Source organism: Hippoglossus stenolepis, chromosome 9 (assembly GCF_022539355.2).
Source record: "Hippoglossus stenolepis isolate QCI-W04-F060 chromosome 9, HSTE1.2, whole genome shotgun sequence".
NCBI lineage: Eukaryota > Metazoa > Chordata > Actinopteri > Pleuronectiformes > Pleuronectidae > Hippoglossus > Hippoglossus stenolepis.
Window position 1 is genome coordinate 9,886,920 of NC_061491.1, and position 17,836 is coordinate 9,904,755.

At 41.9% G+C, this 17,836-nt stretch overlaps 2 protein-coding genes across 2 annotated transcripts; both read right to left on the bottom strand.

Annotated features, from left to right (window-relative positions):
• Nucleotides 1-296: 296 nt before the first annotated feature.
• Nucleotides 297-11,429, bottom strand: npc1l1 (NPC1-like 1). The gene is made up of 21 exons (XM_035166137.2): nt 11,388-11,429; nt 9,827-9,988; nt 8,800-9,714; nt 7,976-8,269; nt 7,419-7,642; nt 7,208-7,308; nt 6,941-7,113; nt 6,238-6,366; nt 5,120-5,302; nt 4,920-5,034; nt 4,548-4,813; nt 4,338-4,427; nt 4,059-4,249; nt 3,262-3,389; nt 3,027-3,156; nt 2,883-2,938; nt 2,642-2,792; nt 2,263-2,494; nt 1,763-1,876; nt 1,141-1,303; nt 297-1,044 (listed from the first exon to the last, which is right to left on the bottom strand). Exons 1-21 carry the CDS (start codon nt 11,427-11,429, stop codon nt 830-832), a joined length of 4,074 nt encoding a protein of 1,357 aa, XP_035022028.2. The 3' UTR covers nt 297-829.
• A 4,666-nt stretch (nt 11,430-16,095) lies between these two features.
• nono (non-POU domain containing, octamer-binding) lies at nt 16,096-17,825 on the bottom strand. The gene has a single exon (XM_035165217.1). The coding sequence runs from the start codon at nt 17,688-17,690 to the stop codon at nt 16,371-16,373; it is 1,320 nt and encodes a 439-aa protein (XP_035021108.1). The 5' UTR covers nt 17,691-17,825; the 3' UTR covers nt 16,096-16,370.
• Nucleotides 17,826-17,836: the final 11 nt, after the last annotated feature.

Here is a 17,836-nt window from a genome sequence, read left to right on the forward strand (position 1 = left end):
TTTGGGTGATCAGTTAAATTAGTGATAAGTGAAACCATTTAATTTCCACTTCCTGAGACTCACAATGATATGGAATTCTTTCTTTGATTAGTTTTTATTATTGCATTAGAAAAAGTAAAGTTTTGATCCCAAACTAGTTCTTTAATATTTGTATACTTAAAGGAAACATTTGTATATTTCCTAATGTAATAAAATACAACATTTTAAAGAGTATTAAGAGTCCTCACAGACAATCTATGAGACGGGTATTTCCTATCTGTAATTTATAAGCAGTGATTATGGAAAACATGTTTTTAATAAGGATATTTACTTAACCAATAAAAATATTCAACATTTTCTCACTGATTGCACATTTTACAGCAATAGCAACATACTGCAATTGAATAAACTATCATGAAATGCTGGGGTGTAAGTGAATCACTCGAAACAGTACTAATGTGTAGTCTTCAAATACAAAATAATTACTCAATAAAAAAATAAAACATTACTCATTCAAGAACATTAGTCGACCTCCTGTCCTGTCGCACATTTCCACAACTGAAAAACAAATCCTGCCCAACTGCAGTGCCTGTAAAGAGAGACTCATAGTTTCTCTTTCGATGAGACAGGAGGGTCGATGCTTATTGCAGCAGTCCGATCTTGCATTGCTCAGAAATATTGCACAACTGTATGTTGTTGACAGTCCCCTGGTCCATTTCTGATTGAGGTACATAGTTAAGTTAATGACTTATTTTACTATCTCTGTCCATTCCTGTGTCTATCCTTTTGCAGCTTGTTATGGAGGTATTTACTCATCAGGGCTGATAGAAACTGTTTTTGTTGCCAGCGCTCAGAAACGGTCACTTCTCTCCTCTTTTTCTATAATGGTTGAAGGTCCGCTTGCAGCTGTGACAGCATTTGAGTCTGGCTCCGGTTTTATCTCAATGTCTTCATAGCTCAGGTTATCATAGACATGTCTCATGTGGCTCCCCGTCTCCAGCTCCTGGCTGACCTTTGCTTTCTCCTGTTGCAGCTGCAGCAGCACTGCCTTGTTCACATCAGGACCTGAGAACAGAAAACAGACAGATTTTAGTCCTCGCTCCCAGTTTAATTGATTTTCACAGGTGCATAGAAGAAAAGTGCTGAAAATAAAGTGCATACCAAAGTAGCTAAGCAGCACAGGGAGGAAGATGAGTCCATGAGCCAGCCCCAGAAGTGTGATGATCAGGTTTAACCGGAAGAAGAAGATCTGGATGAGCTGTGCTTTGGCAAACGCCAGCACAAGGATGCCCGGCAGGTTGGTCATAGCAACACCAGCAACTACCTTCAGGGTACAAAATATCCATGTTTAACTCAAACAGCAGCAGCTGACCATGGATGCTCATACAATTAACTGTGTGTGGCACTAAAAGTGAACCTTTATTAGCTCTGCCAAGGAGGTTATGCTTTCCCCCAGGTCTGATTGTTTGTTTATTAGTTAGTTTATTTATTAGCAAGATTACGCAAAAATCCCCAGAGCGATTGCCTCCAAACGTGGCGGAGGGATGATGCTTAGGCCTTGGAAGAACCCATCTCATGTGGAGATTAGGGGGCAGATTCAGTAATTTTTTAAATATGTTTTATGACAAATAAATCACTTCCGTTATCGGGCCGTTACCATTTTCTAACTATAAGAAATAATATTGTTTAGCCTTGGAAAAAGTATATCTGTGCTCTTCTAGTTTCCTTGACATTTGTGCTTTAAATTAGTGAGTGATTCTGCCTTATACTGTCGTTCACTTACCGCACTGCCCATATTGGCTGTAGCCTCCATTGCTCTTTCCACATGTGAGGGCTTGGTGCTGAGCGCAAAGGATCTTGTCATATGTGACACAAACTCCACAGAGATGCCCACCGCCTGCAACAACACGAAGAATGTATATGTAAATCTGTATGTACATTCAGAACTTAACTTCCTGGAAACAATGTTTCTGTTAATGTTTTCATGTCATAATTGTATTTTTATAAAAAGGAATTATCACTGAAAGGTTTGACTACAATTTTACACATACAGTTTTAAAAAAAATAATAAAAGAAATCACAATGAAACTGTAATGGTGAGGATATAGATTCTAAATACATTTATATATGTACGCGCACAATGGAGGATTCAATATAAGCTCAAACTACAGATGACACTACAACTGTCTTCACAGGCTGAGCAGCACTCCTCATGACAAGTAGAATGAGCTTTGTAAAGTGGATGGAGTGCCCCTTTAAGCCCCAGCACAGACATGTTCTTACCGTGACCAGATTGATAAGGGCCACTGCGTTGTAGTCGATGCTCCACAGTGTCATGACGCCCACAGTGTCCACGACGATCATGATTATGGTGGCCAGGTTGAGCAGGCCGGAGCGCAGGTCCAGGCCCAGAAGCAGGCAGCACACCACGAAGGTCGGCAGCAGACACAGCGAGATGTTGAAGAGTCCCTCTGGCACGATAGTCAGGTACTGCTCGTAAAACACATTCGTTACCCTTGAAGACAGAGAGAAGCGAAACAATGGTCAGAAAATACAGACCGCTTGGATTTAAAGCTGTATAAAATAATGACAAGGAAGTGTCTGTCCACAGTGCTGTAGATAGAAGGTGTTATATAGGAGTTTGGGAACTGAAAGTACATACGTGTAGGGAAATACTTCAAAGTCAGGTGAGGTGCCATTGACTTTCCTCATGCCCATGGTGATATTGTAGGCCAGCTCTCTGGACTTCAGCAGCGCAGCAGTGAACTCCTGAGAGTTTGTTAAAGGTGTGTGGTAAGCCATGAACCGAGAGGCTGGGAACACAGCAGGAAAAGAAAAGGATCACTCATTATTTGGATTTCTATTTACAGCGTAACATCTTTGACTGCTTGGCGATGACTTACCTATAATTTCTCCGCTCGCATCTCTCACCACGGCCTTGTCGTAGGCCCCAAGACCACTATGAAAAGTTAAAAAAAATAAGCGGTGAGAATGTTGTTTCCATGTTGTGATGTTTTTGTGTACATGTGTGCAACTATGATACGCACCCTTTGGGGCACTGCAGGTCAGGCCTGTTACCCAGGAAGTCAGGGAGGAAACGGTTGAATTTTTCTACACTTGGCCTGAGGACGCCATTCAGAGGAATAGGCATACATCTACGTCTACAGCGGTTATCAGCTATGGAGACATGGGGTGAGAGTAAGAGTGGTAATAAAGTACAGGTGGAGTCATACAAGGAAATTCTCAGTAAAGATTGGCTGTTTTCTCAGCTGTGGTTCTCACTTTCAGTTGCAGGACAGAAGCTTCCAGTATTTTGACCGGTGGTGTACATACGACAACATTTTGATCCAGGGTTCAGCCAGTCAATGAAGTCATCCACCCAAGAGTTAGCAGGAATAGCCAAGTAGGATCTACACATCACATCGTCAAAAGACAGCAAAGGTCCATGATAAAGGATAAGACTATATATTATATTTTTGTTATAGCTACCAATGCCACGAATAGACCAAATATAACAATGTGTAAATCTGTTACAATACTGAGATGTAAATATTTAAATCAGGTCTCAGATATATAATTTAATTTGATGCTTTATATGTATAGTTTGAAATACACTTATCGCTATAAATTAGAAGAGATGACGCCTCTTGTCTGTATTATATTTGTGAAGCTACAGTCAGCAGCTAGTTAGCTTAGCGTAAAGACTGGAAACTGGCAAAATACAACTGGAAGTTCCACATACTCATTAAGTACAGTGATTATAGGGAATACGTTGAGTGTTTGCTCTCTGCATGGCTGGACGTGTAAGAGGCAGCTTTTATCTGCTCAGTGGTGTTCATATAACTCAGTTTATCATTAACTGCTCTGATTGGATAGTATAGGAGAGACAGGGGTTATATCGATATCAGGTACAGGTCAGCCTTGAACCTTGGTTCAAGGATGTGTGGGTAAAAAATGATGATGATGATATAAAGGATAAAGGCACTCTTCATTAATTTGACCCAACTGATTGTTGCTGAGTTAGGAAGCAACCGTTTCTACAAGCCTGTTTCCTTGTGTTGAGGTTATGAAAAACTCACAGATCAGGGTCATTGGTGGCGTACTGGATCTTCTGGGTTAGTGAGAATTCATCACAACCCGCGCTGGAGCAGACGCTATTCATGCCCTCCACAGTGGTGAAGTTGAAGCCCCTTTTTGTGACAAAGTAAACAGGAACTCCAACTTCAAAGTATTTGTACAAGAACTGGAAATAGTCCAACATATAAGAGCCCTGCACAAAAAACAGAATGTTTGTAAGGTTACATTAACACAAGACTGTGCGAGCATTCATTTATGTTTATGTAAAAGTGTGTACGGACCTTGGGCATAGCCAGCTCCTGATCCAGACCAACTGTGACATTAAACATGAGGAATACAGATCCACAGAGCATGAAGATGAAAACCAACATCTGCAGAACACAAGAAAATATGAACCTTTTAACTTTTTTTTTTTTTTAAATATTTTAGTCACATCAGAGGCCACAGCTTGAGAATCTGTGAAATGTTCATGGCTGAAGTGTTAGCTTTACCACTAAGATCCTGCTGTAGCGGCTCAGTAGGACGGGGGCGTAGTATTTCCTCATTAAGGGCAGCAGAAAGCCCTCATTTGGCTTGTTGGGACGCTGCGTTGACACTGTGACACAGCAGAGCAGTTCACAGCGGTTGTTGTCTTGGCGCCGGGCATCCAGGGACAGCAGCGCCACAAAGGCCGTCATCTGCAGGATGAAGTCCATGAGCACAGCCAGAGCAGCGTACAGAGCGAAGGTCTTGACTGCTGGCATGGTGGAGAGGGCCCCTTGGGTATCCGAGACATGATCACAGGTTAACACATTGTATGGAAACGCAGTATGATGTACTTCAGTGACACCTTTTCATATGTCACTGTTATCGGTTGTTCCTACCTAGAAAGAAGCAGATAGACTCAGACAGACTGCACAGGAGCATGCTGGGAGCGACGTTTCCAAGGACACGTCCAATCTGCTCCTCTCTTTTTTCTTCAGGTCTTCGTGCATCTCTCTGCAAGGATGCATGTATCACATTACTTGAAATTTGTATTTCTTAAAATCATCTATATCCAACACCTATGGTGCACGGTATGTACCTGGTACTCCAGAACAAAGATGAAGATGTTGTCAGCTCCTACAGCGAGCACCAGGAAGGGCACAACCTGCAGAATGACCAGCGAAGAGGGGATGCCGATCCAGGAGTAGAAGCCCATGGAAGTCAGGACAGAGCAGCCGACCACCAGGATCCCACCCAGACCCACCAGGAACTTGGAGTCCACCTTGAGGACAGAGCGATAAGAATCCAGATGTGCATTCAACTCTCTGAACCATGTGCTTCCCATATCTTTGCTATAATCATGCTTTCTTTATTGTATAGCTTTGTGGCCAATAAACTATGTGCTCCACTGAGAAGTTAAAGCACTTTACAGCTGACATAGCCACACTGCAGTTTCTCCTTATCACATGTATGATAAGTACTGTTTCATAAATGTTACTTTCTTGGTGGAGGGATATCGTATCCCAGGCACATGTTGCAGACGTCTGTTTTTAGTGTAAAACAAACAAAGTTGTGTAGCAACATCGTAACTGCAACATATTGCTGCACTGCTTATTTTAGTATGGTTTTTTTTTCTTTTTTTATTATTTTTTACCATAATGTCAAAATGTAATGCATGGAAGAACATAATATACATACACCCCTTTATATATATATACATACATACACATATATACATATACATACCCACAGAAAAAAACATACATATCCAAACATCTGCATAAATAACACACACAGACACACACACGCACATATATAAAAACGTACATATATATACGTACATATACATACATAAACATGCATACATACACACATACAAATTAAATTAACACTTGCTACGTAGCCCCTGACACAAAGTACAGCTGAGGATGCTAAAAAGGCCATTCGTTTTGCAGGTGTTGGATCACAAATAAAATATTGAATATACTCAAATTTAAATATAATGAGAAGAAAATGTTCAACCTGCGGTGGGGCTAAAGTTATGAGCAGAGAAAAATGAAAGCCATTATGATTCATTATCTGTTGACCATGAAAGTCTGTATAAAGATTTCTGATAATGAATCCAGTAGTTGTTGAGATATTAGGCCCAAATTGGTATATTGACCATTTGAGTACATTGAAAATGTAATGCGGACAGTACTATCTGTGAAGTCTTACCAGTATGCGTTTCCATGAAGTGTACTCTCCCAGAGCAACAGAAATGTAAAGAAAGATGACAGCATAGCTAATCATAAAGATGGGGATGTCCTCTGACGTGGTCCGATTTATCTCGTCCTCCAGGGACCTCTATGGAAAGAGAAGAGGGTTTCAGGTGGGGAGTGATACCAGAGATAACTCAAAGATTAGGAGCTTAAGAGTTAAGATAGTGAGGTGAAAAAGAGGTAAGGATTCCATCCAACCCTTGGACAAGCTGTAACAGCAGGTCTTTATCAGCATGGCACTGATTATTGCTTTTTTTTGCATTTTTGATTCTACTAAATATGAGATGACGAAATAGGTGGAGGGATTTCAAGAAGTCACAAGCAACAAAGGTCCCTGGTCAGGCTAAGGTTACATGGTCATGGTTTTAAACACTGCTCAGATCTGGAATTAAAGGTTCAGTGTGTAGAATTTAGATCCCTTTCACCTAAATCTTACACACTGGACCTTTAACATCCGTCCTGAGTGATCCGATCTGAAGTGGGAGACACATTCAGGATGCATTTGAATCCCAGGTGTAAACAGACAAACTGTCCACTTGAGATCTTATATCTCAGGACAGATGCAAAAAACAGTTCTGAAAAGGGTTTAGGTCACTTGGGAAAATGACCATTCTTGATAATGTGAAATATGCATGATGTGATTTGTGAGTTTACCGTACCTCTGCCATGTATGCAAAGGTGAAGTTGTTGGCAGGGTTTTTCTGGTACTTTTGGACAATTTTAAGAAACTCTGTTTCCCACTGCATGGCCACTTTAAACTTGGTGTTGGTGCGAGCGTAGTTGTTGAGGGAGAAGGTCAGGATTAAAGCCTCGGCATTGGTGAAGTCGTCATCTGGGGAAAAGCGAGACGATTAGCATTGAAGGAGCGAGTTGGAAGTGCAGTCTAGTGAGTTTGTGTGTAAAGGATAATGCTGAAAGTCACTAACTCGTATAGCCTCCCACTGCTAGAAAGGAGAAGACTGGAGCGCCGTAGTCAGCCATGCAGCTCATCCCCAAATCAGTGATGTCTTTGAAGGACAGAGGAGAGCTTGAGAAGAGACAGGGGGAAGGAAAGTTGCGTTTGAGTCACTGTGAAGCTGCAAATCAGTCGCCAATGTTTTCAAGTTTGGATTGAAATCGTATTTGCTGAATCCTTACTTGAGGCAGTAGATCAAGTGGTCTCTCCAGTCCACCTCTTTGGTCACCCCCAGCTCTGTCATGTTCACCTTAGCGTTAATGTTGTCCAGGCTGTTCTGGAAGTACTGTGGCAAACTGTTGGTTGCACAGTCCGTCAGGGAGACGTTGTTTGGGTTCAGAGGCGCGAAACACACATCCTTCAGACTTGCTGTGCGGTTCAGATCCTCTGACCAGAACTCAATGTTCTGAAAAACAAGAGGCATCATGGCGTCAAAATAATATGATGAGGTTTTCCAAACACGGCTGGAGGAGGTTATGTTTTCACCTCTGTCTGACAAACAATCTGATCTGGATCAGGCACTGACACAGAACATTGTGAGATAATGCGTTTTTCAACTATTTCCCTTTTTGCCCCAAGGTATTATTCATGGATGTTGATTTAAAAAATCATCTAGAGCACATTTAGGAAACTGATATCTATGTGTTTGTCAAATTTGGTGCAGCTTGATTAAATTCAAGGGGAATGTTGGGCCTTGGCAGAGGTATGCACTCTACTGAGTGACATTCTTGTTTCATACCTGTATTTGTGTCTGGAGCTCCAGCAGCTGGATGATGAGATCCTTAGATATGATCCCACTAAAGTTCTGTGGTCCAAACAGCAAGGAATCATAAATGTAGCCCTTTCTGTTTGGCGCTGTCAAGATCAGCTGGTTGGTCCTGAAGAAGGGGTCAAAGTATGTGTCGTGGAACTTTTTCTCCTGGCGGGCCCGGCTGTCGGGAGCGGACCACAGCTCCACTGGGTCAGTGGTGAGCTCGATGGATTTGAGGCCGGCAGCGAAAACAGCCACGACCGCAGCCGACAGCAGGAGCACCTTGAATGAAGTTTCAATATTAGCAACAGAGTCAAATCTTTTTCATCAGGCTGACATTTGTTTGGTTGGAAGCCACTGTGACTACAAAGTGTTGTGATGGTTTGTGGAAAAGTTTGACGGTCATGTGAAAATGTGCTTTCTGTCCATTTTTAGCTCCGCCAATGAGGTTATGTGTTTGTTTGTCTGTTAGTTAGCAGGATAACCCCAAAAACCACTGGACGAATGACCATGAAACTTGGTGAAAGCATGTGGCATGGGTCGGGAAAACACATTTTTGTAAGAATTTGTATCAGGGAGCAAATCCAGGAATTTTATTTTGAAATTTCCGTAGCATTGCAAGATAGGACATTTCAGAGAGTAATTCATGGATCTTGATGAAAAAAATCTGACATATTTAGGGGACTGATATTCACAAGTGTGTGTAATTTAGAGCGGTTTCATAAGGGGACTGTTTTGCTTTGGCAGAGGTACACACAGTGACTTTTACCTCAGTGATCTGTACCTGCCGTCATGTGCTTGAAAAGACTTACTGTGAGAGGATAAGTGGCCATGAGGATTCCCCAGTGCCGAAACCATGAGCTCAGGAAAGCTTGAGCTGCCAGGCTGTTCCTGTCAGCGCACGTCACCTCCGACGGGTCAATGAGTCGCTGAGTCACCTCATTACTGTTCTGGTCTTTGCCGTTCGCCTTCCTCTTTCCTTTCTTTTCATCGTCTCTCTTCTTAGACATCACCCAGTAAGAGACAAAGAGGTACAATAGGAAGGCAAATATCAGGAGACAGAGCAAGATGATGGAGATCACAAGGAAGCCGTCTGTCCCCAAGAGTCTGAAGGGACCCGGGGGCAGCGGTGGAGGAGGTATACTCGGGCACGACTCTTGGCAGTCTAGGCAGGAGCAGACTTGGCCTCCTGAAGGTGTGGTCTCGTTACACTTCAGTGCACGTCCGTTGTAGGGAATCACACCCTCTGGTAGTCCCTCAGTGTATCCCTCCTTTATCAGCCTGAAGTTGATGTCCAGTGGAGCCAGGCCGTTGCTGGAGTCTCCCTGGAAGTCATACCAGCGCTGAGCGGTACACAGCTTGGCGCCGTATCGTCCACACATGGTGCTGATGGCGAAACCCCCTGTGGCAGGTATCCTGACATTTTTGCAGGACTGGAATGACCCGTCTGCAAAGGTGTCGCTGAGGAACGCCTGGTAACCCACCACGACCTCCCTCGTCACGTTTGAATCATCAGTGAGGTTCATGACCTTTGTGATTTTCACTGTCTGGCTCTGGTTGGGGCTGCAGGTGTTGATGCAGTGCAGGTGGGCAAAGTTCTCAGCGCAGGAGGGACAACGGTTCAGCACGGCCTTGGACAGGGCCAGGCTCTTATCAAGGGATGTCAACTGTTGAGTTGAGCAGCAGGCGTAAGTGTTCTTCTTGCCACGGTCCAAGATGGGACACACCTAGGGTCATAACAAGTGCTATTTTAACACAACACATTTTGTGGGGATGGTCTGACACTACAATACTTTATTCATTCCTATGTTCTTCAAACTGTTATTGGCACATACACACCTTTTTGAGTTGAGTGTAGTGACTTCCTGTGACAAGTCGGGCTCTGCTGTAGTTTAGACAGGGGACAATAGCAGGAATAAGGGGCTTATCTATCAGTGGGTTAGTTCCACACTCCTCATAGAAAGCACAGTAGCCAGGCTCATGCTGGGCCTCGGACAGAACCTGTGTGGAGGACAGGTTTCACATATACTTTAGTTAACTGGAAAAAAGAAGGGAAATCTTAAATGCAGTTTCTACTCAAAACTTCAATATTGATGTCATTTAGGCCTGTATTTTAGATCTTTGGCCCTACCTTGCATTTATCTGCATCATTTAGATCAATTCACAGGTAAAAATGGATGATTTAAAAAGCTGCAGTAAAGGTTTATGAAGTTCACCAGTAGTGTTATTTCTAAAGACATGTATCCTAATGACTTTAGAGCTGCACTGTGTCCTGCTTTGTCAGCTACTTAATGTCGGCTGGCAAGATAACAGAATTGGCAAAATGGAAAAGTTGTTCAAGGTTGATTACAATATCCAGAACTTATTACAAATAACTGAACAACAAAATAAATGATAAGTCAGTAAAAGTGTTAAATATTGATGTTTCACAAGTTTACGAACTTTAGCCCATAGTTACAATTAATGTCTAAAATGGACAATTATATTACAGGCTTTGTCTGCCCATAGATATTTATGTAAAATAGTATGTGCTTTATGTCAAACTTTTATGTAAAAGCACCATGGTTGGCAATTGTTCAAATGCACTCAACTGCATAAATAAAACTTAAACTTTAAACACACACACACACTTCTATTGTGTGTATCCTGACCACATATGGTCAGTGTGGTGAATCGAGGACATAGTTGAAAAGAGTTGTGGAGCTGCTGTAAACACCTGACGTCAGCGGGTGCTATTTGAATTGTGCCCAGTTTCACTCAGTTTCAGCTCTTTACCTGTTTGATTCCCTCCTTCTCTCTGTGCTCATATATAAACTATTTAAATCTGGTCACTGACATGTTTAAGAGTGTGGCTTCAGAAATTAAAGTTGACATCACTTCAAATATAATTTGAACTATTTCAGTTGAACTTTTAGTTTACGGAAGATTTAAAATGCCTTAATAAACACGGTTTAAAGAGATCAAGAGAACGGCAGCACACACTGTAATATACAATATATTTCCACTGGTTGTTTTTTTAATTCGGCATTTACCATCTTCAATAACAGTGAACTCAGACGGCACTTTATCTTTGTTGCCTGTGTGAAAACTTCACTAACTTTGGATGCTTAAGTGTAAGAAAGCAGTGAAACACTGTTTTTGCTTTGACATTTATGGTCCTTTACTCTCAAAATAAAAAAAAATAATGTAATGACGTCTTTTGTGATTACAAATATTTTTATCAAGAATTTTTTCTTAAATGTGCAATTGATTAAATCTATAAAGAATTTAAATTACAAAAGAAATCACATATATTCTTTTACTTTTACCTTAACCTAGTATCTATATTACGGTGCACCTTATGAAACTCAATTATCAGGTATCGACTGACTAACAGAGAAAAATTACCAGATCAACTTACCATACAAGTCAGAAAAACGACCAGGCTCGTTACGTGGACCATGATTCCTGTCAGGGTCCTCGGGTACAGTAAAGAGGAGTGTATATTAATCAGTGTTGGTCTGTTGGATGATACATTAGACAAAGTAAGACCGAAGTGCTCTGTGGTGTCCTCTCTCTCCTATCACCTGTGTTAGGGTTGGGGACAAGCCCTATGTCACCACTCCTGTGACGTCTCAGCTTTCTTATCTGGTCTGATGAGGCGGCTGCCCAATCACAGCAATGGATGATCAATATCACTGTCGATAATTAACATGGGAGGGATTTTGATAGGGTTGCTGGGGAGAGCCAAAGCATAAGGAAGAAACTACGGGAGAATCCAAAACACCAACCACACCTGGTTCTTGACATAGGAGTGTCTCACCTTCAGCTGAAAAATGTATCAGATTGTCGCCATTACTGTTTCTGTAAATCAGTTTCTATTAAAAGGCATTGGTTTCTCCAAATCAGTTGCATATATGTTTTTTTTTTATTGTTGTTTTGCAGTTTATACCGCAAACAGGCAAAGTACAGTACACCCCACCACAGTAAGCCTGAACATGACCTTTAGACCATAATCTAAGTGACACTGATGGGTGCAGTCCATCCGATCTCCGGTGTCCCTGAAACCTTTCTTTCTGATATTTTGTTTTTTATTCAAACGTCATCCATCAAATCCATTAAAAGACTGATGATAGTCGCAGGTTGTCATGGTGCCACAACACCATGACCAATCACTTCCTACCCCATTTATGTTTTATAGTGAATTATCTTATCGCATGTCAAGGACAGAGTCGAGATAAAGCTCACAACGAAGGCTCCACGGTCGTACCATGTTATTGTCAGAGCATCAGAGATATCAGGGCGAAGGTTTTTTATGATAAATAGAGATGGTAAAATAAGACAATGAGCCAGATATCGTATGTTGTTGTTCTTTGCTCTTGATAAGTCAGAATTTTGTAACTTGGCCAAAACCACAAAAGACTATGAGACTCTGCAGTGCACGCCACTCAGATTAAAAGATAAAATCATGTGGTTTATCACCACCAATATTTATCTATTTTTTTCCCCATCAATTTACTGACAGCTACCCTAACAGTGCATGTGCAGCACTGAAATCATGATATGAGACTTTTTCTATACTTTTGTTCAGTAAATGAAAGGAAGAATTACAGTTTTACTATTTTTATTACTGGACACACTTAATATTTCAACTGCACTATATTCATTTGTATAGAAATTTTGTAAATACATGGTAGAATCAGACCAGTTGCAGCATTACATGAATAATAACAATAATAATAATAACAATAATAATAATAATCATCATCATCATTATTATAATTATGTATTTATGTCATAATTTTTGTATTTGTACTCATTGGACAGAAATGTGATAAATCAAATGTACATTCAACTGCTTATCAGTGTCTCTTGTCAAAGTGCATAAGGGATGAATTTGGGTGTAATCTTTTCTGTGGTAAATTGCAAAGGAAACAAGTTGTAATATTGTATATATTATGCTAATTTATCCAAAGATTTCCTGGCAGGGAAAAAAAAATCTTTACCTATACTGGTTTAAATTACAAACGCTGAAATTACTATCTTACGAGTTCAAATGTATTTAGTTCTACATGAATATTATTTATTTATGCGTGCAAGCTTTTAAATATTATTCAATTGTACTTGAGCACCTTAAATTGTGCACCTTAAATCTATCAAATCATCACGTTTGACAGCCTTAGATTTACGATTAATAGAAAAAAGTCACACCTTTCACAGACAGAGCTGTGGAAAAATATCTTACCGTCTGTCCTCCAAGGTACAGAGTGTTTAAAAAGGATCTGTGTAAACTGTTACCGAAGTCAACTCCAGATAGCTCCCACTTTCCCCTCTTTATGACGTTGACAGCCATTATTTATTGTGCTGGCTGGATGGTGGAGCAAGCTGGTTATCTTGACTTTTTGGACTCCGGGTGAAGGGTAGTTTCCTTGGAAGATCTTAGCGATCAGCTGAAAACTGGCTCAGAGGATAAAAACCCTCTTTGTGATGGAGATACCGGGATCCCCAAATCTCTGCCATGATCATCGCACTCTCAGATAACAGTGAGGGGAACAAATTACCTGAGAACAGATAGCTTGACATTCAAGGGCCTTAATATTATGGCACCATCATACCTTAAAGAGCTCATAGTACCATATCACCCCACTACAGCACTGCGCTCCCAGAATTCAGGCTTACTTGTCGTCCCTAAAGTCTCTAAAAGCCGAGTAGGAGTCGGAGCTTTCAGCTATCAAGCTCCTCTCCTGTGGAATCATCTCCCACTTTCAGTTCGGGAGGCAGACACCCTCTGTACATTTAAGAGAAGGCTTAAAACCTTCCTTTACGATAAAGCTTATAGTTAGAGCCGGTCCAGGCTTGTCTTGGACCTGCTCTTAGTTAGGTCTAGAATGTCGGGGGACACATAACACATGGAGCTTCTCTTCCCAGCTTCTCCTTCCTCTTCTCCCTCCTTATCACATCAAAGAAATTAATGTCTCATTAATCGCCAATCAGAGATCGTGATCGTAATGGCGGATCCTGTATCGTGTTGCCATCGACCACGATCGAGGTGGCAGCTGATGGTGGATCCTGATGGCGGCAGTGGATCATGATTGTGGACTATGGTGGCATCCGATCATGATGGTGGATCCTGATCATGGTGGCTGCTGACCATCGAATATGATTGCAACAAGACTGCTTGTTATACAATATTTCTACTCAGATACTCTGCCAATACTGACAATAATCCATCAATTCATTTACCTTCCATTATGCTACAAACTGTTTATTCTACCCAAAGCTGTAAATACCCTTATCTTTCTGATGTTCTCCATTACACGTGGCATCTATTGCACTTCTGTCCATCCTGGGAGAGGGATCCCTCACGTGTGGCTCTCTCTCAGGTTTCTACATATTTTGTAGATTTTTTTTTTTTTTTCCTTACTCTTGTTGAGGGTTAAGGGCAGATGATGTCACACAAATTGTGATTTCAACACATTCCTGCCTTTATTATATATATATCTGTATCGAGGTTTATACATAAATTACATACAGATTTTGTGATTCATGTCAATGTTATTTAAATCAAAATTAAAAACCCACCTTTTTAGTCTGGCTTTCATCTAGTGTTTTATAATTTCATAAGGGTTTATTATGTATATTTGTACCATTGTTATTATTTTATTTTACTAAAATGTATGTATATTACAAATATTTGATTATCTTATTCTGCTTTTATTGTTGTGTTTTCTAGTATGGATTGCTTTGGTATGAATTAGTCTCTAAATCTGAATGTTTTTAATTCATATTTAATAATATGATTTACTATGTTATGTAAAGCACTCTGAATTGCATTTGATTTGTTTAAAAGGTGCTACATAAATAAAGTTTGATGGATCGATGGTTGAAAAACTGCTGATCGTCCTGCACAATAACACAAAGTAACCCAGCTCTTTTCACTGCACTAGCCTGGCACATGCATGTTTCAGCTGTTTACCCATTATGCAAGACTAAATGTTTCAGCCTGCTTCCATCAACTTAGCCCTTGTTATCAAACCAGTTTCTTTGCATGGTTTTTATTTGGGTTTCATCATAGCAGGTTACTAGATGAGGGGAGTTCCATCGTGAAACTCAAACATGTGAACCTGATTCATGTGAAGATTCGCTGACATTACAGATTATTACTGAAATCTGGACACGGCGTCATATTCACAGAGCTGCACATGAAACTCTGGCTTTTATCTATATGATTATTTATCATTTGACACAACAGATTTTTTTTCTGGCTGAGAACCTGTTCATTAAACCAGAAACAAAGAAGAAAAAAGACTGTCTGAATCAGATCACTTTTATATTACCTCATCCCCCTTAGCTAGTTATAATCAATCTTGACATTTTTAGGACACTGTGTTGATATATGCAGTGGTTGTTGTCACTGTGCAGGTATGCAGGTACGAGGACCCTCTGTGTTACTGTACATTGTGTGGGCATGAGCTTTATTCTCATTCATCGACCCTCTGTGCTTTCCTGGTGAATGAGTCACTAAAAAACTGTCTCGTTTGGCAGGTGGTGGATTAGAGCTGTTCTCTTCCGGTTAATAATATAACATATAAAACAAACCTGTAGCCTGCTAGGATTGCTGAGTGGATGAGATATCACTGTATGGCCAACTGACCCTTTCCACTGAAGAGTCACAGCAGCTAATAAAGCATTAGTTTATGCACATGAATTATAAACTCAATATTAGTCAATGCATAATTGTTAACTTATAAGACTGACTAGTTAACTTTATTATTAGCAGCTATGTTGAAAAGCCAAGTATGAACTACAACTTCATACGAGATGTTTGTTTAGTTTATTCTTCGCTTTCATTCACTTTGCACCATGTGGAGTCTGTGAAGCAGGTTTCAGGTCAATACCAGGGAGGTGATCCATACTCTGATCACTGCCAGAAACGCAAATGGGAGCAATGATTACGCACTGAATGAAGGGTCATGTTGACATAGTATGTGCCTCACGGAGATAAAAATGTCTTGGTGTAGTCAGTGTAGTGACTAAGAGTGAGCTTGTTAAGGTGGTAAAATATACGGCCCATCGCTGCTTTGAAAGACAAAGATCTATAAAGGTCAATTCTGAATAAATCAAAAATCTTAGGGAATCATGGTTTTATTCCAGAAAAGTCAACATATCCAGGACAAAAACATTTCCTATCCCTATGAAAAATACAACATTTTGGGGGAAAAGTAAAACATGTGGCTCATTTGGACAGTTTCGATATTTTAGTACTAAAAAATAATTCAAAAGTACACATAAAACATAAAAAAGGGGGAAAAAAATACATGCAACAGTTTTCAAAGTTCTTTTAAGGTTCACTACCCGAACTTTAAAATAGAGTGAGTATGAAAATGGAAAAGAAAAATAGAATTCAAAATCTGCGTTGCTTATTAGGTCCAAAGTCTCCAGGCCCAGGGAGGCCTCTGGGGAAGCCGCCCTGACCTCCTCCGGGCATGTTGTTGTTTCCTTGCCCCTGCATCAATGGAGCATTCTCAGCAGGCATGCCAGGAGTACCTGCAGGACCAGAACTACCACCCAGAGAGTTTCTGTTCATCCCATGGCCGGCCATGTGCATCCTCATGTCTTGCTCCCTATTTTCTGGGAAGTTGCCTCTGAAGCCCTCCTGCTGCCTCTTCATCATCTCCTCGTTGCGCATCCTCATCTCCTCCTCTCTCCTCCGGTGTTCCTCCTCCTGCCGCAGCTCGGCCTGTTTCCTCTTCTGCACCTCCTGACTGTGGAGCTCCTCCATCCTCCGCAGCTCCTCCTGGCGCCTCAGCAGGTCCTGCCTCATCAGCATCACCTGATGCTCATGTCTGGCCGCCTCCATCTCGGCCTCCAGCTTCTCCTGAGCCTCTTTCATGTTGCGGTCCACCATCTCATACTGCTGCTTCTCCATCTCCATCAGGGCCTTCCAGCGCATGGCATACTCGAACTCGAAGGAGCCCGGCTGGGCAAATCGGGGAGGCTGCTCACGCTCTTTGTGATACTGCTGGTTTTTGTTGATAATCTTCTCTGATAGTCCCTCCTCTTCATCAAGCTGCTCCATGGGTTCCACTGTGATGGGGCGAGGGAAGGCTGTGAGAACATAGGCACCATCGCTGCACTTATCCAGAGCTTTTCTTGCAGCTGGCTTTGAGGTGTACTCCACAATCCCCTTCCCCGTGGGCCTCCCTCGGTCATCCACTATGACCACAGCCCTCTCTATCTGACCAAACACAGCGAAGGCCTCCTCCAGCAGCTCGTTGGACACAAACTCTGGCAGATTCTTAACAGACAGAGCCGCCCCGTGTGTCGCAAACCTCACCCGTATGGGTCTGCCTCTGAACTGGGTATCGTCCAGCTCGGCTCGGGCGATCTCTGCGATGATCCTGGTCTCCAGCCGGATGAAGCCGAAGCCTCTGTCCTTGTTGACGAAGATCTCGCTGGCCTTGCCGTACTTGTTGAAGAGCTTCTCGATGTCCTCCTCGGTGACCCCGGTCGGGAGGTTGCCCACAAACAGCCTGCTGCGCTGGGTGAAGGTCTTCTCCCCCGGCTTCCTGAAGCTCTGCATGTCCAGGGTGAAGGCCTCATTGGGGCTGGAATGGTCGCTGGGATCCGGCTGCTGGCCATTGGTGTTCGTCCCCCCGGGTTTCCTCTGCTCTCCCGGGCGGTTGGGGCCGTGGTTGTGCTGAGGGCCTTTGTTTCCCTGCATCTTCTAACAGAATTTAAACCCGAGTGGAAGAAATGCTCGAGGAAAAGCACGCAGACTCTCGGTAGACGGTGGCGCACAAAGAGCTGCGAAAATGGCGAGCCTGCGTGCTGCCGCGACGCTATTGTGACATCATCTCAGCGCGCCCC

Coding starts and splice junctions, on each gene's coding strand:
- npc1l1 (XM_035166137.2), bottom strand. CDS start 11,429: ATGGTCCACGTAACGAGCCTGGTCGTTTTTCTGACTTGTATG. Junction 2,793..2,882: donor TGCGAGCGGAGAAATTATAG/GTAAGTCATCGC, acceptor CTGTGTTCCCAG/CCTCTCGGTTCATGGCTTAC. Junction 2,495..2,641: donor TTTGAAGTATTTCCCTACAC/GTATGTACTTTC, acceptor TCTGTCTTCAAG/GGTAACGAATGTGTTTTACG.
- nono (XM_035165217.1), bottom strand. CDS start 17,690: ATGCAGGGAAACAAAGGCCCTCAGCACAACCACGGCCCCAACCGCCCG.